The 26,607-nt window shown below is 49.5% G+C and overlaps 1 protein-coding gene and 1 long non-coding RNA gene across 2 annotated transcripts; one reads left to right on the forward strand and one right to left on the reverse strand.

The window, feature by feature from the left end:
- Hpd (4-hydroxyphenylpyruvate dioxygenase) lies at positions 1-11,634 on the reverse strand. Its single transcript, XM_038346110.1, has 14 exons — positions 11,564-11,634; positions 11,436-11,462; positions 10,755-10,817; positions 10,336-10,440; positions 9,622-9,664; positions 9,397-9,479; positions 8,323-8,412; positions 6,922-7,025; positions 6,330-6,407; positions 4,607-4,769; positions 4,435-4,506; positions 2,870-2,992; positions 347-463; positions 1-273 (listed from the first exon to the last, which is right to left on the reverse strand). The coding sequence occupies exons 1-14, from the start codon at positions 11,564-11,566 to the stop codon at positions 163-165; spliced, it is 1,182 nt and encodes a 393-aa protein (XP_038202038.1). The 5' UTR covers positions 11,567-11,634; the 3' UTR covers positions 1-162.
- LOC119825312 lies at positions 10,746-25,301 on the forward strand. Its single transcript, XR_005287203.1, has 2 exons — positions 10,746-11,089; positions 24,956-25,301. It is a non-coding gene; the product is annotated as an uncharacterized LOC119825312 (long non-coding RNA).
- Positions 25,302-26,607: the final 1,306 nt, after the last annotated feature.

Genomic DNA, 26,607 nt, shown 5'->3' on the forward strand with positions numbered 1-26,607 from the left:
TTTTGGACCTGGGAAGGTCGTTTTACTCAGCAGGGAGGGAGCAGGCAAGGAGGGACCCTTGCAATTGAGGGGCGTGGTCATGATGTGGGTAGAACCCTGGGGTTGTCTCTCAGCCAGCAGAAGATTGATGCCCCCGGCATCTGCCTTGGTCTGGGTTCTAACCTACATTCCCGACCTCACTCCGTTGGTCTCCAGGTCGGTGAGGTTGCCCCGTAGGGCTTGCTCCTCTTCGAAAGCCTTGAACAGGGAATTGAAATTGCCTGCTCCGAAGCCCTGTGGCGATGGAAGGCAAGAATGAGGTGGAGACCTAGCAAGGAGCAGGTGCTTTTCTTGGGTGCGGCCTTACCTGGTGGTTGTGGCGCTGGATGACTTCCAGGAAGAGTGTGGGCCGGTCCTGCATGGGCTTGGTGAAGATCTGAAGGAGATAGCCCTTCTCGTCATAGTCTACCAGGATTTTCAGCTCCTGGGAGGGAGACAGTAGGCTCCGTTAGAGGAAGGCCCACCCGCCCTTGTAGAATCTTTGTGGGATCCTTAGAACTGCTTGAGGTCTGCCCCCCCCACACCGCGCCCCATTCTCCCATAGCTCCTATCAGATGTCACTCGGTGGAAACTGGGACTCTCTTCTGTGTTGCTGATGAGAATATAAAATGCTGCATCCACTTTGGGAAAAGAGCCTGGGAGTTTCTCAGAACGTTAAACATGTCTTTCACCTCAGAAATGGCTCAGCGCTTAAAAACACTTGCTGCCGAGCCTGACCACCTGAGATTAGTCTCTGGAACCTACAGGGTGGAAGGAGAGAACTGGATCCCACGCTTGTGCCATGAATGACCCCCCCTGCCCAATAAATAAGGCAGAGAGAATTTCTTAAACATATTTGCCTGTGCCGGATGGCTAGTCTCCCATATACATAAGAGAGGGAATGTCCGTGTAGAACCATGTACACCAAAGTCCACAGAAGCCTTAGCCATGATAGCCAAAAAATAGAACCTACTCACAGCCATCCACTGATGAAAGAATAATTACAATGTGATTTATCCATACAGTGGGATGTTATTCAGCCATGACAATGATCAAGTACCCCATAGGCGTGGACTGTGGGGCTGGAGAGACGGCCCAGAAGTTAAGAACACTTGCCAATCTTCCAGAGAACCCAAGTTCAGTTCCCAACACCCACATCAGGCATCTTACAACCACTGTGATTCCAACTCCGGGGTCTGGTGCCTCTGACCTCTGCAGCCATCTTCATGTGCAAGCACCCACGTGCAGACACATACCCACTCATGAGAACAAATAAATCTTCCTTGTTCTTCTTTTTGCCTTTTCTTTGTTTGGTTTTTGGGTTTGGGCTTTTTGTTTTGTTTTATTTTTTATTTATTTTTTTTTTTTGACATAAGGTTTCTCTGTGTATCCCTGGCTGTCCTGGAACTCACTCTGTAGACCAGGCTGGCCTCAAACTCCGAGATCTGCCTGTCTCTGCCTCCTGAGTGCTGGGATTAAAGTTGTGGACCAGCTGTGTGATTCTTTTTTTAAAAAATAACTTTTAAAAAAGAGTTTTTATGCACATTGGTGTTTTGCCTGCCTGTATACCTGTATGAGGGTGTCAGATCCCTGGAACCGGAGTTACAGACAGTTGTGAACTGCCCTGAAGGTGCTGGGAATTGAACCTGGGTCCTCCGGAAAAGCAGCCAGTGCTCTTAACTGCTGAGCCATCTCTCCAGCCCTTTTAATAATTTTTTTCTTTTCTTTTTTTTTTTTTTTTTGGTTTTTCGAGACAGGGTTTCTCTGCAGCTTTTTTAGAGCCTGTCCTGGAACTAGCTCTTGTACACCAGGCTGGCCTCGAACTCACAGAGATCCGCCTGCCTCTGCCTCCCGAGTGCTGGGATTAAAGGCGTGCGCCACCACCGCCCGGCTCCTTTTAATAATTTTTAAAGATTTATTTATTTTATGTGTCCATATGGTGCACTATCTGTATGTATATGTACACCCGCATGCCAGAAGAGGACATCAGATCCAATTATATATGGTTGTGAACTACTATGGGGGTCCTGGGAATTGAACTCAGGACCTCAGGAAGAGCTGTTAATGCTTCTAACCGCTAGTTGAGCCATCTCTCCAACCTCCAAAGAAGTGGCACATTCCTGGGGTACAAAAGCCATGTACAAAGTTCCAGGACAAAGCCAAGCAGTGGTGGCATACGCCTTTAATCCCAGCACTAGAGAGGCAGAGGCAGGCAGATCTCTGAGTTCGAGGCCAGCTTGGTCTACAGAGCTAGTTCCAGGACAGGCTCCAAAGCTACAGAGAAACCTGTCTCGAAAAACCAAAATAAATAAATAAATAAATAAAACAAGCCAGGCAGTGGTGGTGCACACCTTTAACCCCAGCACTCGCAGAGGCAGAGGCAGAGGCAGTTGGATCTCTGTGAGTTTGAGGCCAGCCTGTTCCAGGACAACCAGGACTACACAGAGAAACCCTGTCTTGAGAAAAATAAAAAAAAGAACTGGTCCCTGCCAACCTGCCCGGCCTCCAGTCACTTTAGCCATGGTTTCTTTCTGTCCCTCACACACTTAGAGGCTGTGTCTGCTTCAGGACCCTCTCACGTGTTGCTCTGTCTTTGCCCAGCCCTTTACGTGACCGGAACCTTCTCATACAGATTTCGAGCAAAGCCATCAATTCGGAGAGGCTGTCCCCAGATACTATGCAAAGCAGCCTCAGGTGGGTCTGTTTTCACACTGCTGCTCGAGCTTGTTCCTGTCGCTGACACCCCCTTTCCCGCACCCCAGCTGGGATCTGGTCTGGGTTTCCACTGCCTGTGTGGCCCAGTGGACTCAGGACTCAACGTTCTTTTAGTTGGGCATGGGCCAGGCCTCACCTCTAGCACGTCCAGGCTCTCCTTCACCTGGATCTTGGCTGTCTTGAGATTCTCCCGTAGCAGCTTGTAGTAAGAAGACGGGACAGCCAAGAACTCCATGCCTCGCTCCCTCAAGTGGCGGATCTGTCACGGAGCAGGGTCCAGGTCAGCCCAGTTGCCTAATCTCAACTACTATAGCCAGGAGGGGCTAACAGGGCAGAAGATGGCAGGGTCCTGTCTACGCCCTCTGTCAGGATGCCCTGTGACCTCTCCCTACGTCTGAGCTCCACAGAACGGAAGTGATTGGTCTCACAGAAGTGTACTCCACGCCTGCCTTTCTATGTTAGGGAAACCGAGGCAGTCAGATGTCTGTCTCGGCATAGCAGCTGGATGACTTCGGTGGCTATAAACCAAGTGTGTCACTTCTCTGCTTAACCCACAGCGAAGTCACAGTCAGATCAGACTGCAAGGTCCTCCATGGCCTCTGCCACCTGCCCCCTTTCTGACCTCTTCCTGTCTCCCTCCCTCATTTGGTCCTAGCCACACGCTTCTCACTGCTTCTGCAGCTTTCCTGGCTTCCTCATCTTTGTCTTGGTGGTCCTTTCTGTGTGGGGTGTCTCTTCTCAACTGCCTCCGCCATGTGGCCCTCTGTCCCGGCTGGGTTTATGTCAACTAGACACACTCTCTCCTCATCAGAGAGGAGGGAGCCTCAGCTGAGAAAACGCCTTTGTAAGACTGGGCTGCAAGCAAGCCTGTAGGACATTTTCTTAATTAGCAAATGGTGTGGGAGGGCCCAATCCATGGTGGGTGGGGTCATCCTTGGGCTGGTGGTCCTGGGTTCTATAAGAAAGCTGACTGAGCAATCCATGAGGAGCAAACCAGTAAGCAGCAGCCCTCCACGGCCTCTGCATCAGCTCCTGCCTCCAGGTTCCTGCTCTGCTTGAATTCCTGTTCTGACTTCCTTCAGTCACAGACAGTGATGTCAAAGTGGAAGCTGAATAAACCCTCTCCTCCCCAAGTTGCTTTGGTCATGGTGTTCCATCGCAGAAACAGAGACCTTAACTAGAACACCCTCCTTGATTGCCCTATTATCTTCCACTCTCTTGCACTTCTGAGCTTTTCCCCACAGCTCTTACACTGACCTGTTGTCTGTCCTTTGGGCCAGGACTAAACCAGTCCTTCCTTTAGGACTAGGTAGGCTCTGGCCTCCTTGAATATTGCATCCATAGGCAAAGCATATTTAATTTGGATAAAAGAACATAAGTGGTCTTATAGTCTAATATCCTTGGTTATGGACTGAGGCCCATTGAAGCCCAGAGAGGGTGCTGGATCCCCTTGGGCACACAGAAAAGTACCAGGAGAGCTGGGGCTGGAGCCCAGGCTTTCTTATACTTGGGACTGGATTTTTCTGCAGAACCAACTCTTCCATCACAGTGGGCAGGGGTAACTCTGTGAGTTACACCATCTGGAAGGAAAGCCCTGTCATCCTCCCAGAAGGACTGCCACCACCCTCTCCTACTCTATTTGGCAGAGACTGTCCCGGCAGTGGATAGAGAGGGCACACGGGCCAGGAACAGGGTTCTAACCGCTGTGATGATGTCGTCCGTCTTGAGAGCGATGTGTTGGACCCCGGCACCCCCATTATAGTCCACATATTCCTGAAGAAGAGGAACAAGGGAGGAGACCACTACCATTTGTTGGTCACTCAGATCTGTGCCCCGTAAGAGCCCTCAAGCCTCCTTCCCTGTTCTTCCCCACCTGAATCTGCGACTTCTTCTTGCCCGGCGCTGGTTCATTAATGGGCATCTTGATGGACTCCTCATAGTTGGCCACCACGATGGAGCGTAGAGAGCTGTATTCTGTGTGCACCTGCGTGTCATCCACGGACCAGAAACGGTGGAACTGAAGGTTTTTCAGATACCTGCAGAGTGGCCAGGGGACACACCCCTGAGTGCCTGACCAGATCCACTTAGAGTCGTCCCATTCCCACCACTGAGCATGTGCCCATCAAGCAGGAGCCACAAAAAGTGACACCTTGGGCATCATAGATTTGTCCTTTTGATAATTTTCTTCCAGGAGAAAGGAAAGGGTCTTGTAACAAAACGTAGGAGGAAGCCAATGCTCCCAACCGAGGGTCAGGAGCTTACTTCTCATCTAGAGGAGGCTGATGCTGATGCAAACCCATGGCTTGGATGTGCTGACCAAACTCAATTGCCACTGTGAGGATTTGCAGAGCCGGGACCCTTAAAGGGCTGGGCTGTAGTTTAGCGGTGTGTTGTGGAATATTCCTTTACACTGTGTGAAGATGTGTCACTGTGATTGGTTTAATAAAGAGCTGAATGGCCAATAGCTAGGCAGGAAGAGGTTAGGCGGGACTTCTGAGGACAGAGAAATCTCAGGGAAGAAGAAGCAGGACATGCTGGAGGAGAGGTAAAAGCCACGAGCCGCATGATGACACATAGATTAATAGAAATGGGTTAGTTTAAGTTATAAGAACTAGTTAGAAGCAACCCTAAGGGGCTGGAGAGATGGCTCAGTGGTTAAGAGCATTGCCTGCTCTTCCAAAGGCCCTGAGTTCAATTCCCGGCAACCACATGTTGGCTCACAACCATCTGTAATGAGGTCTGGTACCCTCTTCTGGCCTGCAGACATACACAAAGACAGAATATTGTATACATAATAAAAAAAGAAAGAAACAAGCCAGAGCTAAAGCCAAGCTTTCATAATTAATAAGTCTCTGAGTCATGATTTGGGGGCTGGCGGTCCAAAACAGCCTGCTACTGTGGTAGAGTGCTTTTGTAGCTACCTCAGCTGGGCCATGTGAACGTTCCCTGTTAAATATGATAATATTGCCAGGTGGTGCACACCTTTAATTCCAGCACTGGGTATGCAGAGGCAGGTGGATCCGAGTTTGAGGCCAGCCTGGTCTACAGAGTGAGTTCTAGGACAGCCAGGGATATAGAGAGACCCTGTCTCAAAGAACCAAAAAATGCATATCTTTATCATAGGCTTTATCTTCCTCACGTGCAAGTCTGCACACCCTGCTGTGACCTTGTGCAATAATAATAAATAATGATATATAAACAGACTCAGGTAGGTAGCAACACTCCTTGATGAAGGTGAGAGTCTCACACCGAATGCACGAATCTGCAACCTCAGTTTGGCCTTCCACTGCCTGTACCCTATTTCCCATTTCACTTAGAGAAATGGGGCAATGGGGGTTAGAGGGGGCGCTCAGCAGGGAAATGCACTTGCCGCCAAGCCTGATGGATTCCATTGTGGGACCCGGATGGGGGAAACAGAGAGTCAGCTCTTGCCGACTGTTCTCTGACCTCTACACACGTGCTGTGGGATGTGTGTGTCCCCACACACAAGCACATGTCAAAAAATGAGTAGCCAGGAAGTGGTGGCGCACGCCTTTAATCCCAGCCTGGGAGGCAGAGGCAGGCAGATCTTTGTGGGTTCAAGGCTGGGGACTCACCATTCTGAGGCAGATACCATTTCCTGGTCGGGTTGGTTGCCTACGATATGGTCGATGACCTCGAGGTTGCATCTGGGCCTAGAAGAGAGAAGGGGTTATAAGGTGGGAAGACTAGCCCCCCAAATCCTTTCCAATGCCGCAAACCTTTTCCCAACCCTAGTAGCTCACATTTATGTAGCAGACTCTGCTGTGCATTAGGCACAGTTAACCCAACAGCTCTTAACATTTTAAGACAGCATCTCACTATGTAGCCCTGACTGTCCTGGAACTCACTCTATAGACCAGGCTGGCCTCGAGCTCATGGAGATCCACCTGCCTCTGCCTCCCGAGTGCTGGGATTAAAGGCGTGCGCTACCACAGCCCGGCTCTCCCCATCCTGTCTTATGATGAAGAAACAGAGGTGTAAAGTGGAGCCTCCTGCATGAGGTTCATCGGCTGGAAGTTTGGAACTGGGATGTGAGCCAGAAAGTCTGGCTGGGGCCTAGGCCTTCACCTGCTATACCACTGCTCAGTGCCTGTGCCACCTTCAGATTCCACCAGAGTGGAAAGGGTGGTGTCTCTTTCTGCCACTCCCACACCAAGGGGCACTCACAGCTTTGGAAGGAGGGTGTCCTTGTACACTGGGGCCTCGAATCCAGGTAAGAAACGGCCAGTGTAGTTGATCTTCTCCACCAGGGTGTGTGTGGTATCTCCGTACTGGGGGTGGGAAGTAGCTGGAGTCAGGGAGAAGCCCCCACCCGTCAGCTCTACCAAGGTCCGGTGTTTTCAAGGCACCAGCAGACCTCTGGGTTCCACCAGGAATCTGACCCCGACTCAGAGGGCAGACCTTTCTGGAACGCATGGCTACTTGCCATTTGTTTGGAAGTGTCTTCAGTCTGCCTGTAGGTCCAGAAACTGTGGCCTGGGGATTCAGTTTTCTCCTTCATGGCTTTATTTATGTTTGAGATTGAGTCTAGTTAGTTCCACTTAGTTCCAGGGATTTTCCCGTGTCTACCCCTAACCCCCTAATGCTGGCCTAACAGGTATGCTGGCACTGTCCCTACCCCCAGGGGTGGGGATTAAACCTAGGTCCTTACATGTGCCAGGCAAGTGCTCTACCACGAAGGTATGTCCCCAGCCCCTACAGCACCTGGTTTTTTATATAGGTGCTGGAGATCTGAACCCACGTCCTCCTGTCTTTCTATGGGTGCTGGAGATCTGAACCCACGTCCTCCTGTCTTTCTATGGGTGCTGGAGATCTGAACCCACATCCTCCTGTCTTTCTATGGGTGCTGGAGATCTGAACCCACGTCCTCATGTTCTGCCGAGCACCCACCGCACCATCTCATTTCCGCAGCTCTCTTTCCACGTTTTAGATCTTGAGACAGCGTCTCACTGAGTTGCACAGGCTGGATTTGAGCCTAAGCACCTGGAATTTGTGATCCTCCTGCCTCAGCCCCCCAGAGGCTGAGATTACAGGCCTTCCTCACTTTCAGCAATCTTTAAATTTAATTTAACTTTGAGGAAGAGGGACTGGTGGCTGCCCCGGTCTCCAGATAATAGGATGTTGCGCAGGCTCACTGTCCCTGTAGAGAGTGACCCCTGTGCTGGGTGTTGTCCTCCTAGGTGCTTTCCTGACAGGGGAAGGGTAGTAGGTGGAGAGTCTGAGGCGCGAGGAGACTCACTATGTGCCCAGGTCACGTGTAAGTTCCCGCTTCAGTATTTGGTCATTTCAGCAGTGCCACAGAGGGGGAGATTTGCTCAGATGCCACTGCTCGCCCCTTTTTAATGCCCCCACCTCTGCTGAAGCTTACACCCCCCCAAGCTGTTGCTCCCCACTGGGGAGGATGCCTGGCAGCTCCCAGGAGCCTATGAGCACTGGTTATGAGTTTTCAGAGATCAGTCTTGAGAAAGGCTATACTCAGAGTCACGTGGATAGGGTGGTGTAATGGACGAGTTGGGGGTGGTGGTGTCACAGTGTCTTCATGGGAGTGGGACAGCAGAGATCACTCACCGTCTGTAGTACAGCAAACTTCACCTTCCCGAACTTGTCTTGCTCCACCCAGGGCTCCCTCACAATTTTGGCTCCCCGTTCCCGGGCTTTCTATATGTGAGACCAAATTGGGAGACTAGTGAGGGCTGGAGCCTCCCAAAGACATTTTGCAGGGCTCCTGCTGTGGGCTTCTGTGTGGCTCTGACATAGCAGGGCACCTTCAGCTGGGTTCTCTGGGACCAATGCTTCATGCCCATCTGCCATGTAGAGAAACAGGTCCAGGTTCGAAGCTGTGCTTATATAGGAGACAAAGCAAGTGAGCGTGCCTTTTGGCCTTGCCTTTACCAACAACTCTTTGAACCTGCTGTCTAACCAGTCCACAGTTTCCCCTCCTAGAAGAGGAGTGGTTGTATAGCAACAGACGAACTGCTCTTTCATTGGGCACTTAGCGTGTCAGACCCGGTGCCGACTGCCCGACCAGGCTCACACATTTCCCAGTGGGAGCTCACTCACTGCACGAAGTGTTCCTATCACAGGCCAGGCACTGCTCTGGGGTTAATCTGACAGTCACATGACACAGAGATGGGATTGCCATCTCTATTCCGAGGAAAGAAGCACAGAGAAGTTATGTCACGCTCTCAAAACCACACAGCCGCTCACTAAACCTCTCAGTTCCCATTTTCTTCCATTCAGTGCCTTGCCAGGGATGCTTATTAGGCAAGTGCTCTACTACGGAGCCCAGCCCATGAACAAGGAGGGCCTCGTGTAGCCTAGGCTATCCTCGAACTCTCTATGTAGCTGAAGGTAACTCTGAACTCCAGATCATCCCTCCGAGGCTCAGGGTGGGCATCACCATGGCTGGCTCTAGACTGCCTCTAGAGAACGTTCTGGTCCAGACATGATCATTTTAATTCATTTTCTTTCCAACCTTTCAGCAAGGCTATGATTGTCCCCACTTTGGAGAACTGGACACAAGATTTGCACAGAGAGCAGACACAGTCAAGGATGGGGTGTGTGTTGCTGGAACTAGCGTCCAGCCTGACTGGTGGGGTCCTAGTGGCAGAGGCTTGCTCTGTCCGTCCAGCGGCTTCTCACCTGCACAATGTGTTCACAGTCCTCCACCTCAAATGCAATGTCCTTCACCCCATCGCCGTGCTTCACCAGGTGGTCGCCCATCTCTGCAGCCAGCAGGAGAATACAGGCAGTGGTGGTCTGAGCCCCTATCCCGCCCCGGCCTTCTGGGCTCCAGTCTCACCCTGCCCCAACCCATCCCTGATCAACTGTCAGAGTCACACTGCCACCCGCTGCGATGCCCCTCACCTTTGTTCCAGGGGTTGAGAGCGGAACAGAGAACAAACACGATCTAAAACGTGGACAAGGGGATGGGATTGGTGGCCAGAAGAGGGTGAGGTGCCTGCCCTCCATCTTCCCTGCCTACTCTATGGCTCCCCTGGTGGGACACAAGGCTCCACCATACAGGATTCCTGGAGCATGTGTTCCCGCTCTTTGTTGCCTCTGGTCCCTCCTGGTCCTAAGAGCTGGGGGTTTTCCCCTGTGGTAGCCTTGTGCTGGGTCCTCAGTCAGAGCCTATAGAACTCCAGGGATCCCATAGATCAGAGCCCATTTAAAGTCTCTTCTCTGGCCGGGCGGTGGTGGTGCACGCCTTTAATCCCAGCACTCGGGAGGCAGAGGCAGGTGGATCTCTGAGTTCGAGGCCAGCCTGGTCTAAAGAGCTAGTTCCAGGACAGTCTCTAGAAACTACAGGGAAACCCTGTCTCGAAAAACCAACCAACCAAACAAACAAACAAAGTCTCTTCTCTGACATCCTAGGTTTCTAGGGCTTCTATGGGTCCAATGCTAGGCTAGTTTGAGAAAGCCGTGAAGCCAGGGAGATCCCGCTGCCTAGGGCATGAGTCAGTAGCAGCTTTGCCATGCTTCTTGGAACCAGCTGGGTGTGTGTCCTGAAACGACAGGGTACCCCAATGCAGGACACACTGGAGCCCTCCACGCCAGGACACCTGGGTGTGTACTCACTTTTCCTTGCTTGATGACGTGGCTGACCACCTCCCGGGAACCTGTCTCCAGGCCCCTGTAGGCCAACGGCTCAAAGCCCATCTTGTTGCAGTAGAAGGAGGCAGCCTGGATGGCACAGTGGCAAGGGGCTCAGAGGGGCGTGGGGACCAACCCGGGAGATCCCTAGAGGGAGCCCCAGTCTTCTGCCTGCCCTCTTGTTCCTCATTCTGAGACCCTCCTAGGAAGAGCGGCAACCCTCCCCTCCCTCTGAAAGGTCCCTGCTGGGGTCTGTGGATCTGATTGTGTAATGAGGATCCAAAGGGCCAGTTCTAGCCTGGCCTGGATCCTCCCCTCACAGTAGCCAATCCCAGTTGCAGCTGGGGCCAGCCCCCTAAAGGAGGCCTCTGACCTGTCCCCTGACCCCCCTCCAGCCTTTCTACCTGCTTGGCATTGCCAACCCAGAAGGTCACAGAGTGGAAATGGAGAAATCGGCCTCGCTCGGGCTGCAGGAGGGAGAAGAAGGAGGTTGGATCCCAGGATGGAATTTGTCCTTGCCTCCTTTCTCCAGTCTCAGTCCCCAAACCTAGGAGAATGTCACCCACCACCTGCATCTTTGTCTAGCCTCCAAAGACTTCTCTTGCTAGAGGATTTGAGCTCCTTGAGAGTTCAGAATTGGGGATCCCCCATAGGAGGCCTGCCCAGGGTTCTCAGAAGGAAATGAGCTCATGTGGGAACGGCATGGGTGTCAGGGAGACCACAGAAAAAACCTGAACAGGTAAGCCGGGCGGTGGTGGCGCACTTGGGAGGCAAAGGCAGGTGGATCTCTGTGAGTTTAAGACCAGCCTGGTCTACAAGAGCTAGTTCCAGGACAGGCTCCAAAGCCACAGAGAAACCCTGTCTCGAAAAACAAAACAAAACAAATCTGAACAGGTTCAAGAGACCGACAGGCATTTATAGAGGGAGTTCTTCAGGAAGCCGACATTAAGTCCAGCTCGGTCAGTTGAAGGGTCAGGGGATTCAGGCGTAGATGTCACACAGCCATGGGCGTTCTCCTCCTCTACTTTGACACCGTTTTCTTTCCCTTCCTCGGCAAAGGGCCCTGCATCTCTCTCCTGGCTTACCTTTGGTCCTTTGTTGGTGTAGGTGGTCTAGAGGGGAGAGGAAAGGCACAATGAGAGGTGATGGCAGGGACATCTTGAGTCACTGTGGTCAGCACTCATGGCTACCCACATGACCCAGACACACTTACCATGGCTGATAGTGGTCAGGAAGGCTGGGGCGAGAAGCCTGGGGAGGTTGGACGGTGTATTTATTGCAGGGCAAAGGCAGGGACCGCCCCTGGCCTGGCCTTCCTGGAGGTGGAGAGCTGAGCTAGCTCAGAGCTCCTAGACCTGGGAACCTCTGAGTCAGTTCTGACTTCCCAGGGACAGGGCGGTGGTGCCAGGCTCAGAGGGAGAGTTGATGTTGCTATGGATCACTGGCCAGTAGAGCAGAGCCAGGACAAGAGGCCAAGGGCACATTCTCTCCATGTGGGGTGGGACTGCGATCTTTGCATCCAGGTTGAAAGCTCTGAGAGTAAGGCCAGTTTTAGTGCAGGGGCTACTGACTCAAGGGAGTGAGCTGGGCTGTTGGGGATGTGTTGAAACCCAGTTTGCAAAGCAAACATTATATTTAGGGCAGGGTGCTCCACGGTTACTAGAGGCATGGGTGTAGGGGGGTTACATCCTGGCTCTGCTGTGAAAGTCACCAAGCCTGGGAGTCACAGTTTCTTTATCTGTAAAATGGGAACAATAGCCAGGTATGGTGACACATGTCTATAATCCGAGTCCTACAGGTCAAGCACAAGGATTCCCACAGTTCAGGTCCAGCCTGGTCTACATAGTGAGTGCTAGCCAGCCAATCCAGGTATATACAATGAGACCTTAGAAAAGGGGCCAGGGGATGCGGTGATGATTAATATGGAGGGGTCAATGAGATGACATAGTCTTTGGCATGGGGCCTGGAGCACGGTATGGCTCTACTTGTGCCGACTGTAATCAGTTACACTTCTTTGAGAGCTGAGGGGGGCCTTGGCCTTGCTATAATCTGAGTTTTTATTGGAAGGGAGGTTAAGGCTTTATTCCTGCCCCCTGGCTCTTAGCACCGCTTAGGATGCTGGGAAGGCAGAACTGATAGTTCTGGGGTGGGGAGAGGACCCAGGACCTTTCATGCACATCTCTGGGTCTTTCTAGGAAGATGCAGTGACAATAGCTGGTATTTACCTGAGGTCCCTAGGACACCCCCCCCCCATCTTCACTCTATCTCCACACCAGGACCTAAAACCTCTTTTTTTCTGGTTGACACCAGAGAGCCTGGCCGAGGGCTCAGGTTTTGACTATGCGATCGACAGTGGGAGAATGAGACTGTTAAGTTCAGGGCCCATGCTTCAAAAATGTGTTGTAATGCCAGGCGTGGTGGCACATGTCTTTCATCCCAGCACCTGGGAGACAGAGGCAGGCAGATCTCTGTGAGTTCAAGGCCAGCCTGGTCTGCAGAGTGAATTCCAGGATAACCAAGGCTACACAGTGAGACCCTGTCTCAAGCCCTGATCACCCAAAAAGGGGGAGGCTGGGCCAGGGAGGGCACTCTGTTGGCAAAGTACTGGGCCCATGAACCCACAAGTATGTGGTTGTGTGCCTTTTTAAATCTCTGCATTGGAAGATGGAGACAGGAGGATCCCTGGGGCTCCCTTGGGCAACTCCAGGCCAATCAGAGGATCCAGCTCAAAGGTCAGGAGTAGGGTGAATGGTCCCTGAGGAACAACACCTACGACTGTCCTCTGACCACCCATGTACATGTACACACCAGCGTATCACACAAGTCCGTCACACATGCACACAGAAATGGAGTTAACACGTCTTGGAGGTGGCCGAGCTGGTGGGAACAGAGAACCAAACTCTAGCCTATTTGATTCTGAAGTTGAATCTTATCTGCCCCTCCAGAGATCATTTCTCCATTGTTCAATCTCTGTATTTGGGGCAGTGGTGGAGGCAGAGTAGGTGGTCTCACTCCCTTACTCCTGCCCCTCCTCGGTGACTCTCTACCAGAGAGGGTTCCACTGAGGGAGAAGGCCACCCACTATCATGCTGGACTGGACCACAGGAACATCTTGTCCTTTGTTTACTGTGACCAGCTCAACCCCCTGCTGCTGGAACCTGGCCTGGCTTCTATCCTAGGCACAAGGCCAGCCTTTCCTGAATTCAGCAAGCACGTCACGTCACGAGCAGCCTTGGGTTCAGAAGGCTGGAGCAGCAGGTGTCAGGCTCAGCTGGGCACAGGTGGTGCCTGTAACTCTCCTCCCCTCCACCTTTACTTCCAGAAATGTGTTGGTTCTCAGTCATGGTCTAGATATGCGACAAGGTGCTTATCCATCTTTGGGCAGAGCCTAGGGCGGGCACTCTCAGGACTTAGCCTCGGGAGCCCCTTGTCTCTTCCTCATGCTCTAGTTGGGCTCCGCTGGACATCAGATTAGTAGTGGTTGAATGTGACCATTGCTACTCTACCCCTGTGCTAAGGGTAGGTTCCAGAAGCCATTTTTTTTTTTGAGTCAGGGTTTCTTTGTGTAGCTTTGGCTTTACTGGAAGTAGCTCTGTAGACCAGGCTGCCCTTGAACTCACAGAGATCCACCTCTCCCTTCCTCCCAAGTGCTGGGATTAAAGGCAAGCGCCACCACTGCCTGGCCACAGCACCACCTTTAAGAATCTATTTAAACAGAGCAGCGGTGGCGCACGCCTTTAATCCCAGCACTTGGGAGGCAGAGGCAGGCGGATCTCTGTGAGTTTGAAGCCAGCCTGGTCTACAAGAGCTAGTTCTGTAACACAGAGAAACCCTGTCTCAAAAAAAAAGAAAAAAACAAAACCAAACGAAACAAAACAAAAAAAGTGGTGCTATGGCTTGTGCCGCTGTCTCAGCGCTTGGGGGTAGAAGTAGGAGTTCAAGGCTAGCCTCAGCTCCAGGAGAACTCTGATTCAGCCAACCAACCAACCAGAGAGACAGGTACAGAGGACAGAAAGAACTCCCACAGAAGACCTACAATACAAGGGGGCCTTGGCTGGTATCCAGGATTCTGGGCTTCAGGAAAGTTCTCATCTTCTCAAAAATGATGAAGTGGTTGGCCATGCTCAAACAGTTTGGTTTGTACAGTACGAAGCCTGTGATACAGCTCAGTGGTAGAGAAAGGGTTCCACCCCCGGTACCAATAAGAAAGAAAGTAGAAGGGAGAGGAAGATAGGGAGGAAGGAAGAGAGAGAGCATGAATTGATGAGCTTCTGTGTAGTCATGGGGAAAGAGATTCAGGATATATGTTGGTTTTGGTTTGTTTGGTGTTTTTGTTTTGGTTTGGTTTCGTTTGGCTTTGATTTTTCAAGACAGGTTTTCTCTGTGTAGTCCTGGCTGTCCTGGAACTCACTCTGTAGACTAGGCTGTCTTTAAATTCACAGAGATCCACCTGTCTCTGCCTCCCGAGTGCTGGGATTAAAAGTGTGTGCCAACACCACCTGCCCTGAATTGTTTTTTTAAGACACAGAATAATGTATGTAACATGGCACCAGACAGTGGTGGCATATGCCTTTAATCCAAAAATTAAGGAAGCAGAGGCAGGAGGATCTTTGAGTCTTCAGAGTGAGTTCTAGAATAGCCAGAGTTACACAGAGAAAGCCTGTCTTGAAAAAGAAAGGAGGAGGGGCTGGAGAGATGGCTCAGCGGTTAAGAGCATTGCCTACTCTTCCAAAGGTCCTGAGTTTAATTCCCAGCAACCACATGGTGGCTCACAACCATCTGAAATGAGATCTGATACTCTCTTCTGGCCTGCAGGCAGACACACAAACAGAATACTGTATACATAATAAATAAATAAGCAAGTAAATATTAAAAAAAGCAAGGAGGACTAAAAGAAAAAAAATTTATACCAATGAATTACATCCTCAATCCAAATCATCTTTCTTTTCCCTCCCTTTCCCCTCCTTCCGTTTCATGTGTGTGTGTGTGTGTGTGTGTGTGTGTGTGTGTGTGTGTGTGGGAGGGTACTCTCCCTGTGGATGTGCATGTGAGCAGAGGACAACTCCCAGTGTCTGTTCTTGCTGTTTGAGAAATCATCTCCTGTCCTAGACTGTAGCTCATCCACAAGTTTCTGTGGAGTTTCCTGTCTCGCTGCCCCAGTGCTGGGGTTAGAGATGTGCTGTGGCTTCTGGGGATCCAAGCTCAGGTCCCACACCTGTGCAGCAAGTGCTTCACACATCTCCTCTGTAGATAGATGTTTTTGTCCTGCCCAGTTCCGCAACCTTTCAGTCTCAAAGAAGCACACAGAGGATTATATTAATTATAAACTTTTTAACTTATTAACTCAGGTCTATTATTAACTAGCTCTTACAATTTAAATTAACCCATAATCCTTATCTATGTTTAGCCATGTGGCTTGGTACCTTTTCTCAGTAAGGCATTCTCATCTTGCTGCCTCTGTGTCTGGGTGGTGACTGCGTCCCTCTGCCTTTCCTCTTCCCAGAATTCTCCTAGTCTGGTCACCCTGCCTAAAGTTCCTGCCTGGATACTGGCAAATCAGCATTTTATTAAACCAATACAAGTGACAAATCTTTACAGTGTACGAGAGCATTGTCCCACAGCACTCCCCAGCCTTCGTTACTTTCCGAGCCGAGCCCCATCTTGTGAGTGCATCAGAGTCGGTTCACAGTATGCTCCCTTTTCAGAAATCAGCTCATTGGTGTCCAGAAAAACCAAGTCTTGGGTATGAGAGAAAGTACCAGAGCAGAATGGTAGACAGCAGAACGGTAGACGACAGCAGAACCGTCAGTCACGTTTTCTCCCCTTCATTTCATGAAGAGGAGAATTCAGATTGGGCATGGGGCTCAGTGGGTAGAGAGGGCTTGCTTAGGTTGCCTGAAGCCCTTGGTTTGAATCCCAGCATTGCACATCACATGCCTGTAATCCCAAAGATCCAGAGGCAGAGGTAGGAGGGTCAGGAGGTAAAAGGCTATCCGCAGCCACGTGAACTCTATCCCCTCATCTCCCATGAAGCAGTAATTACAGCACATTCTCTAAAGGCATAGAACAGAAGCATTTTGTCTGCATGTGGTGTACATCTGCCATCCTAGCCCCTGGGAGGCTGAGGCAGGAAGAGCTGTATAAAGCTGAGGCCAATCTGGGCCCACAGCAAGGTCTTACTGTGCTGGCTTGAAAGAATAGGGATTGGCACTATTAGGAGGTGTGGCCTTGTTGGAGCAGGCGTGGTCTTGTTGGAGGAAGTGTGTCACTGTGGAGGTGGGATTTGAGTTCTCATATGTATTTAAGCTATACCCAGTGAGTCAGTTTACTTCCTGTGTCTGCAAGATGTAGAAATCTCAGCTCCTTCTCCAACTCTATGTCTACCTGCACACTGTCATGTCCCACCATGGTGATAATGGACTGAACCTCTGAACTGTAAGCCACCCAGTTAAATGCTTTCCTTTATAATAGTTGTCATGGTTGTGGTGTCTCTTCCCAGCAATAGAAACCCTAACTAAAACACTTACCTTTAAAAAAGAAAAGAGCTGGGCAGTGGTGGCGCACGCCTTTAATTCTAACTCTTGGGAGGCAGAGGCAAGCAGATCTCTGTGGGTTCAAGGGCAGCCTGGTCTGCAGAAGAGTTCCAGGGTAGCCAGGGCTGTTACACAGAGAAACCCTATCTCAAAAAACCAATAAGTAAGTAAATAAGTAAGTAAACAAATAAATAAGTAAGTAAATAAAAGAATTTCATTTAAAGCAAGGAAGAGAATCACTCATTCACAACCCACTTAAGGATCTGGGTATACGCATGCTTTTAATCCCAGCGTCAGAAGGCAGAGGCAGGGGAAGCTCTGAATTTGAGGCCAATCGGGTTTACAGAGTGAGTTTCAGGACAGTCAGAGCTACACAGAGAAACCCTTTTGTAGAGGGTGGGGGTGGGAGGTGGAGAGAGCCATCTAAGGGGCTGGAGAGATGGCTCAGAGGTTAAAAGCACATATTGCTCTTCCAGAGGACCTGGGTTTGATTCCCAGCACCCCCAGCACCTGATTCACAACCACCTGTGCCTCCAGATCCAAGAGTAGGAGCACCTCTAGCTTCTGTGAACACCTGCACACCCCCCATATGCTGTAATTAAAATAATAAAAATAAACTTAAAAGCAAAGCAAAACAAAACCCACCTAGCAGATTGTATGGTCACAGGAACCAGAACAATGACAGCAATGTGTCTGAGGGTCTTTGCCCCTCTTTCATAAAATGCCAGCGGATACAACTAGAGAGTGAGTGTGCTTCCCAAGTGGCTGTGACCTTAGGCTATGGACTGCCAGAGACTTAGTGAAGACCCTGGGTTTCAGAATGTCCTTCATCTGGGAAGGAACCATTCAACAAATATGGTCACCATGGGAACATTCCAGTTTGTGCCTCCAAAGTCGATGTTATATTTTAACCAAAAGAACTTTCTTTTTGTCTAATTTATTTAAATTTGTTTGTTTGTGTATTGAGGCAAGGTCTGGCGTGTAACCCAGGCTGGCCTCAAGCTCATGTTCTTGTCTCAGCTTTCTGAGTTCTCATCTCCTTGCCTAGGCAGATGCTAGAATCCCTGCATCCTTCTCCTAGAAGCTGAGCATCCTGAAGCCAGTCACTCAGCTTCTCTGAGCTCCATTTCATGCCTGAAAAGCGGGAATGGCCCTAGTGCCATTTCCATAGGGTTTCTGCAATGTCATTGCCGTTTGGATAGGAAATGTCTCCCCAGTGAGCTCACAGACTAAACGAAGGCTTTGGTCTTTGGAGCAAGTATTGTTCAGAGCTGAGGTCTTAGGGGAAATAGTTGGATCATGAAGGCTCTGCTTTGCCAGTGGATTAATCCATTGATAGAATCTACATCTTTCTTTTTAAGTCCTTTTAAATCCATAAAATAAATTGTATGTGTTTATTTTATGTGGATGGGTATTTTGCCTGTGTATGTCTTTATGTGTGCAGTGTCCTCAGAAGACATTGGAGCATCTGGGACTGCAGTTACAGGTGGTTGTGAGCTGCCATGATGGTGCTGAGAATTGAACTCGGGTCCTCTGGAAGAGCAGCCAGTGCTCTTAATCATTGAACTATCTCTCCAGCTCCCAAGTCCTCTTAATTTTGTCATAGTGAGTATTGAACTGAGAACATCATACGTGTTCTGCAAACACTCTGCCACTGAACTGTATCTCCAGCTATTAATTTAAAATCTATTTTTTAAATTAATTAATTAATTAATTTATTTATTTATTTATTTTGGTTTTTCGGGATAGGGTTTCTCTGTGGCTTTGGAACCTGTCCTGGAACTAGCTCTTGTAGACCAGGCTGGTCTCGAACTCATAGAGATATGCCTGCCTCTGCCTCCCGAGTGCTGGGATTAAAGGCGTGCGCCACCATCGCCCGGGTTTAAAATCTAATTTTTTAAATGTGTGTGTGCGCACACATGAGTGCAGGTACCCTTGGAGATGCGACCAGGTTGTCAGATCCCTTGGAGCTGGAGCTGCAGGCCTTTGTGGGCTCTCCAGTGTGGGTGCTGGGAATCAAACTCTGTATGGAACACTCTTAATCACTGGTCCCTTTCTCCAGCCCCTGAATTTCAATTTACGGAACAGAAGGGTGGCAGATAGAAGCAGCGAGGTTTCAGAGGTGCGGTCCTGTATGTAGAATGTCTTTCTCTCCAGCTGCCCATACAGCCTCCTCAGGCAAGGGCAAAGGTCACAGTGGGAGCTGGAGGAGGCGAGGAGCACCTGCCTCCTCATCTGCTGTTGGTTGTCTTTTACTTTTCGTTCCTTTGGGGACCCTCTACCCAGCTCCTAAGCACGGAGGCTTATTATTACTTATGGGTGCTGGGCCTTAGCTTGGCTAGTTTCTTGCCAGTTTTTCTTAAATTATCCATCTACCTTTTGCCTCTGGGCTTCTACCTTTCTCTAGTTCTGTGTATCTATCTTGTCTTTCCTTCTTATTCCATGTCTGGCTGTGTGACTGGCCCCTCCTTCTATTGCTCCTCAATCTTTTTTTTTCTCTTTTTTTCCTTCTCTTTCTTCTCTCTGCCTGCCAGCCCTGCCTTACCTTTCTTCTGCCTCATTATTGGCCATTCAGTTCTTTATTAAACCAAGCTCACGTTTCTCAGAGAGGTAGAGTAACCCAGCTTCACACAGTTAAACAAATGCAACAGAAAAGAATACAACACATCTTTGCATCAGTACACAAATGTCCCACAGCATGAACGAATGTAACACTTCTTAAAATGATATTCTACAACCCTCATCTCACGCGGTTATCAGTGCTGGCACAGCTGGGCAGGGCCACTTGGGTGGAACTGTTTTTATCTTTTGAGGCATAGTGCTGTAGCTTGAACTTTGTGGTGACAGGCAGCTACATCTCCAGGCATCAATGCCTGGAGAGTCCAGAGGCTCTCTGGAGTATTTGATGACATGGAATCAGGGGCTCTAGGCACTGTGAACTGTCATCTTGAGTCGTCATTGACTTCTTTCTAATTCTCAGTGTACCTAATTTTTAAGGCAGGGAGCCCTGAAATCTAGCAGGTTTGAAGGTTTTCCTCTGCATGGCACTGGGGACACTAAAAAAATCTCCTGGCTGTGTCATTCACATCCCCGCAGCATGTTTCTGTAATGGTTTCTCATTTTTCCTTTGTGAATTGCCCCTTTACCGCTCTGTCTGATGGGTCACAGGAATAGAACTGGCCTCTGGGGATCCAGTGACCTCACCAAGGATGGACGAGGATTTGCCCTGGGCTTGAGGAAGCCTGTGTCTGCTGTGCATATCAAATGGTGCTCTGGCGGCCAGGTCCAAGAGGGAAGATCCATTCACACTTAGAAAACAGTTGGGAATGGGGCTCATAGAGTTCCAGCATCTTCGGATCTTGCTCCTTGTGTGCGTCTCCCTGAGCCTAGGTGTCCTCCCACTGGCTTAAGTCTGAGCTGGGTCTCTGGCATTCATGGCACAGCCCTGGCAAACCCAAGGAGAACAACAGCAACCCAAAGTGTTTCTTCACCCTCCTAGGGTAGGGAAGGGAGTCTGATTTAACAAGGACAAATACCTTTTTGCCTTGAGGTTTATTTTATTATTTATTTGTTTAAATTTTGTTTTGTTTTCAAGACAGTGTTTCTCTGTGTAACAGCCCTGGCTGTCCTGGAATTAGGTTTGTAGACCAGGCTGGAGTCAAACACCCAGAGATCCACCTGCCTCTGCTTCCCTAGTGCTGATTAAAGGTGTGCGCCACCACCGCCCAGATCCAGCTTTCCTTCCTTCCTTCCTTCCTTCCTTCCTTCCTTCCTTCCTTCCTTCCTTCCTGCCTGCCTGCCTGCCTGCCTGCCTGCCTGCCTGCCTGCCTGCCTGCCTGCCTGCCTGCCTGCCTCCCTCCCTCCCTCCCTCCCTTCCTCCCTTTCTCCCTTTTTTCTTCTTTCCTTCTTCCCTGCCTCCCTCCCTCTCTCCCTTCCTTCCTCCCTCCCTCCCTCCCTTCCTTCTCTCTCTCTTTCTTCCTTTCTTTATGTATTTATGTATTTATTTGGTGTGTGTGTGTGTGCGCGCGCGCGCGCGCGCGCGCGCGCGCGCGCGTATGAGGGTTTTCAGATCTCCTGGAATGGAGTTAAGGGCAGTTCTGTGTCATGTGGCATGGGTGCTGGGAACTGAATGCTGGTCCTCTGAAAGATCAACAAGTATTCTTTTATTTATTTATTTATTTATTTATTTACTTATTATGTATACAATATTCTGTCTGTGTGTATGCCTGCACGCCAGAAGAGGGCACCAGACCCCATTAGAGATGGTTGTGAGCCACCATGTGGTTGCTGGGAATCAAACTCAGGACCTTTGGAAGAGCAGGCAATGCTCTTAACCTCTGAGCCATCTCTCCAGCCCCGATCAACAAGTATTCTTTTTTTTTTTTTTTAAATTATTTAACTTTATTTTATGTGCATTGGTGTGAAGGTGTCAGATCCCTTGGAACTGGAGTTATAGACAGTTGTGAGCTGTCATGTGGGTGCTGGGAATTGAACTCAGGACCTCTGGAAGAACAGCCAGTGCTCTTAACCACTGAGCCATCTCTCCAGCCCTCAACAAGTATTCTTAAGCACTGAGCTATAAAATCTTATTAACAAAATTGCTAGCCGGGCGGTGGTGGCGCACGCCTTTAATCCCAGCACTCGGGAGGCAGAGGCAGGCGGATCTCTGTGAGTTCGAGACCAGCCTGGTCTACAAGAGCTAGTTCCAGGACAGGCTCCAAAGCCACTGAGAAACCCTGTCTCGAAAAAAAAAAAAAAAAAAAAAAAAAAAAAAAAAACCAAAAAAAAAAAACAACAAAAAAAACAAAATTGCTTATGTTTGCTGGCATGTAATGATAAAGCCAACAGAATTGATCAGTTTTTATTAATATTCAGGTATTAGCTTTAGTGTCATTAGTACTTTTACATATTTTTATTTTTGTATTAAAACATAAACTATGAGTGTGTGCATTTGCAGGGGTGCACTCACGCCATGGCCTGTGTATGGGGGTTGGGGACAGCTCTGGCATCCATTCTCCCCTCTATCTTGTTTGAGACAGGATCTCTTGTTAGCCACTTTGTATACCAGGCCAAAGCTGGCTTTATTAATTTGAGGTATGGTCTCTCTACCTAGCTCTGCCTGTCCTGGAACTCAGCATGTAGACCAGGCTGGCCTTGAACTCACAGAGATCCACCAGCTTCTGCCTCCCAAGTGCTGAGATTAAAGACATGTGCCACCACGTCCAGCCCGTGAATCCGACTTTTTGTGTATTTTAGAGATCTGAACTCTGGTCCTCATGCTTGTTTGGCGAGCATTTTGCTCAGCTTGCTCCTGACTTGTATGTGTGGCAGGGAGAGGCATGTGCATGTGTGCTTGTAAGGCCACAGTGTGTGCATGGAGGTCAAAGGACAACTTTTGGGGGTTGTCCTTCCATAGGTTCTGGGGATCAGACTTTAGTTTCCAGGCTGTTTGTTTTCTTTTCTTTTCTTTTTTTTTTTTAACCCAAGGTGTCACTGTGTACCACAGGCTAGCCTTAAGAGCTCACCAACTTCCTATTTCAGTAGGGGCCTGGGTTGCAGCTGTAAACCTCCTGGCCCAATGTGAGAGTGCTTTGTTTTGTTTTTGAGTGGCTCCCAGGCTACCCTTGAACTTGGGTAGTGACAGACGACCTTGAACTCCCACCCACTCCACTAGTTGCTCCCTGAGTGCCAGGATTGCAGGTGTTTACTGCCAGGCCAGGTTTCCAGCTTGTTAGAATTGTAAAAGTGCTGCAGGCAGCACACACTGGGATTCCTTAGGGGAGGCTTTCCAGCCCTCTGTGGAGAGGTGAGGCAGCTGTCGTCCCCTACTCGGTCCCCTCACCTATCTGACTGCTCTGGGCCTCTTTCTTCCCAGAGCAGCTCACGTGTGGGTATTGAACAGTGAGACAATAAATTTGGCCATGTCACCCGAGTATGGTAGGTAAATCTGCTCCCAGAGCTGGGCAGAAATGCCCAAGGCCCTTTTGGGTCTCTACCACTGACTTCTCTACCCAGCCCCGCCCCTTTTCGTTTCACTAGTGTGGATCCCTAAAACAAACTTGCACCTCAAGCTGTGTGTCTTCGTCTCTGCCACGGGAGGCCCAGGTTACTAGTGCCTCCTTCCCACCCACACCAGGCTGGCCCAACCTCCTAGCTCTCCTTGCTTGGTGTGCCTGCCACTGCTGAACACTGTGCCTGCCCGGTGTGCCCTCTGGGAAAGCAGAACATACTCAGATGACCTGCCCATGGCCATTAGAAAATGCTGAGTCAGGTAATATGCGGCAGTATGTACCTGTAGTCCCCAGCTACTCAGGAAACTGTTAAGGGAGATACGGATACAGGTGAGTCTGGATGCCTAGTGAGATCCCATTCCAAACAGACAAACAGCAACATGGCTCAGCAGGAGGAGGTGCTTGTTGCCAAATCTGAGACCTGCAAATTGTCTTCCAATTTCCACATGCATGTCATGGTGTTTGGATGCACACACACACACACACACACACACACACACACACACACACACACGTTCAGTTGGAAGCTCCGTCTTAGCCGCCCTCCTCCCTCTCCAAACCCTGTTCCACCAAGGGGCAGCACCTCCTATGGAATAAGACTGTGCCTACAAGGTATTCAAGCTCCGGTTCCTACACCTGCCATGCGATTTCTCTTCCTCCGTCCCCCCAAAATCACCTGGGAGTGCTTTGCTCAGATTAAACCTGCTCCTTTGCTTTTTAATTCAGCTTGATTTAGCTTGTTGCACTGGGGGAGAAACCCACAATTGAGGTACTGAAAAATGCCTTCCAACACACACACACACACACACACACGCACGCACACATGCATGCACACCTCATAATTTTTATAAAGTTTAAAACAAAACAAAAATAACACCTCTGAGCCAGGACTCAGATTCACACAGCACTCAGCAGTCATTCTAGCCATCTAAACAAAAGCAGTTCCTGGGGCTGGAGAGATGGCTCAGTGGTTAAGAGCATTGCCTGCTCTTCCAAAGGTCCTGAGTTCAATTCCCGGCAACCACATGGTGGCTCACAACCATCTGTAATGAGATCTGGTGCCCTCTCCTGGCCTGCAGACATACACACAGACAGAATATTATATACATAATAAATAAATAAACAAATAAATAAAGCAGTTCCCATCTTCAAAATGCTAAGACACTGGAGGCCTTGGTCTCAGCGCTCAAACTCCTGAACCAGAGATGTCACAAGTTCAAGACCAGCCTGAGCTTGAAAGCAAGATCCTGATTCAAAGAGAAAACAAAAAAGCACATGAATCCAAAATTAAAAACAAAACAAAAACTAACAGTCTGTGTTTGAACCACCGACATCACTTGCTAACTCTTGCTTAAACAAGGAAGAAGACAGTGATCCGACCTTGGTTTGCATCACTGATCTCTATGTTGTGAGCACTCCCTGTGGCTCATTCCAAGTCCCCAGTGGGAGGTCACTGGACTTGGGATGGGGAAGGACATGTGCAAGGACACACACAGGGCATAATGAGAGTCATACCAAGAATAAAATGACTAAAGAGGGAACAAGATTTGAGCATTTAATACCTCAATTCTTTACATTGTGTGTGTGTGTGTGTGTGTGTGTGTGTGTATCTGTCTGTCTGTCACAGTACACACATGGAGGCAGAAGACAGCTTGCAGACTAGTTTCGTTCCTTCCACTCTGTGGGCTCTGGGGATTGAACTTAGGTCATCAGGCTTGTCAACAGTGCCTCAACCCACTGTGCCACCTTGCTGGCCCCTATTGTCCTTCCCATTCAATGTCCCCAGGCTTGCAAAAATCTCTTATGGTTCTGTTTGAAAATGCTGACTTTCAATTTTGTCAAGGGCCATGGTGGAATTCACTGCTGGTCTCTGATTTGCTGGTCACCTTTAATCATTTAACCTCTCTCTATTTTAATAGTTGTGGGGATTCATGGCTTTTAAACTTGGTTTTAAGATGCAGTTTAAGTGGTTATATCTGAAAAAAAAAATCCACAAACTTTCTTAGGAATCAGCAGAGACCCTGAGCGCCAATAGCATTTGTCCCTTGGCTTTGGTTTCAGGGGTGCGAAGCTGCATGACTGGGAGCAGGAGTAGGAAAAGCTGGTTGGGAAGCTGATCCAGCCTGGAACACATCAAAGGAGTTTCCTCTCCACTCTGACCAAACTGCTTTGACATCAGTAGTTCCATTGCTTGCATAAGGTGAGGGTGAAGTTACTCAAGACCAACCATTGATCCCCTCCCAGCTAAACCTGTGCCCTTGCCATCCAGTGTCCCCGGGCTTGCAAAAAATTCTCCCATGGTTGCATTTGGAGTGCTGACTTTCAATTTGTCAAGGGCAATGGGGGAATTCATGGTTAGTCTCTGATTTGCTGAGTTGACTTTAATACATCATGTAACCTCCCTTAACCTTCTTCTTATTTATGAATATTTAAAAAGAGCCGTTATGAGTCCCTGTTACCCACAGGGACAGGAGTGGCACTAGACATGGTGCTGTCCATTCGGCCTCATAACCTCAGGTTATTCTGAGACAGGACTGTGTATAGCCCAGGCTGGCCTCAGACTCACCACAAAGCTGAGAATAGCCTGGAATTTCTGTCAAGTGTCGGGGTTACAGATTGTGCCAATCATACCCAGTTTATTCTGTGCTGGAGATTGAACTTGGGGCTTCATAAATGAAGGGAGCACCTCTACTAACTAAGCTACATACCTGTCTCTAGATAGGTCTTATAGCTGTTTGAAAGATGGGGAAACTGAGGCTCACAGCAGTTGAGAGGTCTATACTAATGGGGAGAGATGGGGCTCATCTGTCCTTACCTTTGTCCTTGTTAGGGTTTTCGTTGCTGTGACCAAACACCATGAGCAAAGCAACTTGGGGAGGGAAGGGTTTCTTTGGCTTACATTGCACAGCAACTGCGCATCATCGAAGACAGTGAGGCCAGGATCAAATAGAGCAGGATCCTGGACACAGGAGCTGATGCAGAGGCCATGGAGGGGGCCGCTTACTGGTTTGATCCCCATGACTTGCTCAGACTGCTTCTTATAGAACCCAGGACCACCAGCCCAGGGATGGCACCACCCACAATGTCTGGACCCACCCACGTCAGTCACTAATTAAGAAAATGTTCTACTGTTGGGATCTTATGGAGACATTTTCTCTATTGAGGCTCCTACCTCTCTGAAGACTCCAGCTTGTGTCAACCCCTGTATACTGTTTTCTCCTCTTTCTGGTGGTCTTGTCGCCTTGGGATCTTTACACAGAGAGGGGTGTGAAGGCCAGTAAACCCGCACTTGAGCTCAAATGAATTAGAAACCAAGAGGGTGACACAGAGGGCAGAGCCGTTTGGGACTGTGAAGAGTTAGCTGTCAGATCTAGGGTGTGGAGACATGGACCAAGCTTGGCTCCAGAGACTGAAGAGAAGTTCCTGTGGGATCTGTTGATGAAAGTTATATTGATATCGTATCCAGGAATAGTCGTGGTTGCCTATAATCCCAGAATTTGTGAGGCTTGGGGCAGAAGTATCTTGAGTTCAAGGCCACTCTGGGCTGCATAAATTTTTGTCTAAAGTAAAACAGGTTGCATTACTGGCAAAAAGCCTCGATATAGTTAATACTGATGTCAGTAAGACAGGGCCTACAGTCACTGGGCAGGCAAGCCTCAGGCATGCCTGTGGGGAATTGTCTGGACGATGCTAGCCTCTGGTCCGTCTGTGAG

This window comes from Arvicola amphibius, chromosome 10 (genome assembly GCF_903992535.2).
Source record: "Arvicola amphibius chromosome 10, mArvAmp1.2, whole genome shotgun sequence".
Taxonomy (NCBI): Eukaryota; Metazoa; Chordata; class Mammalia; order Rodentia; family Cricetidae; genus Arvicola; species Arvicola amphibius.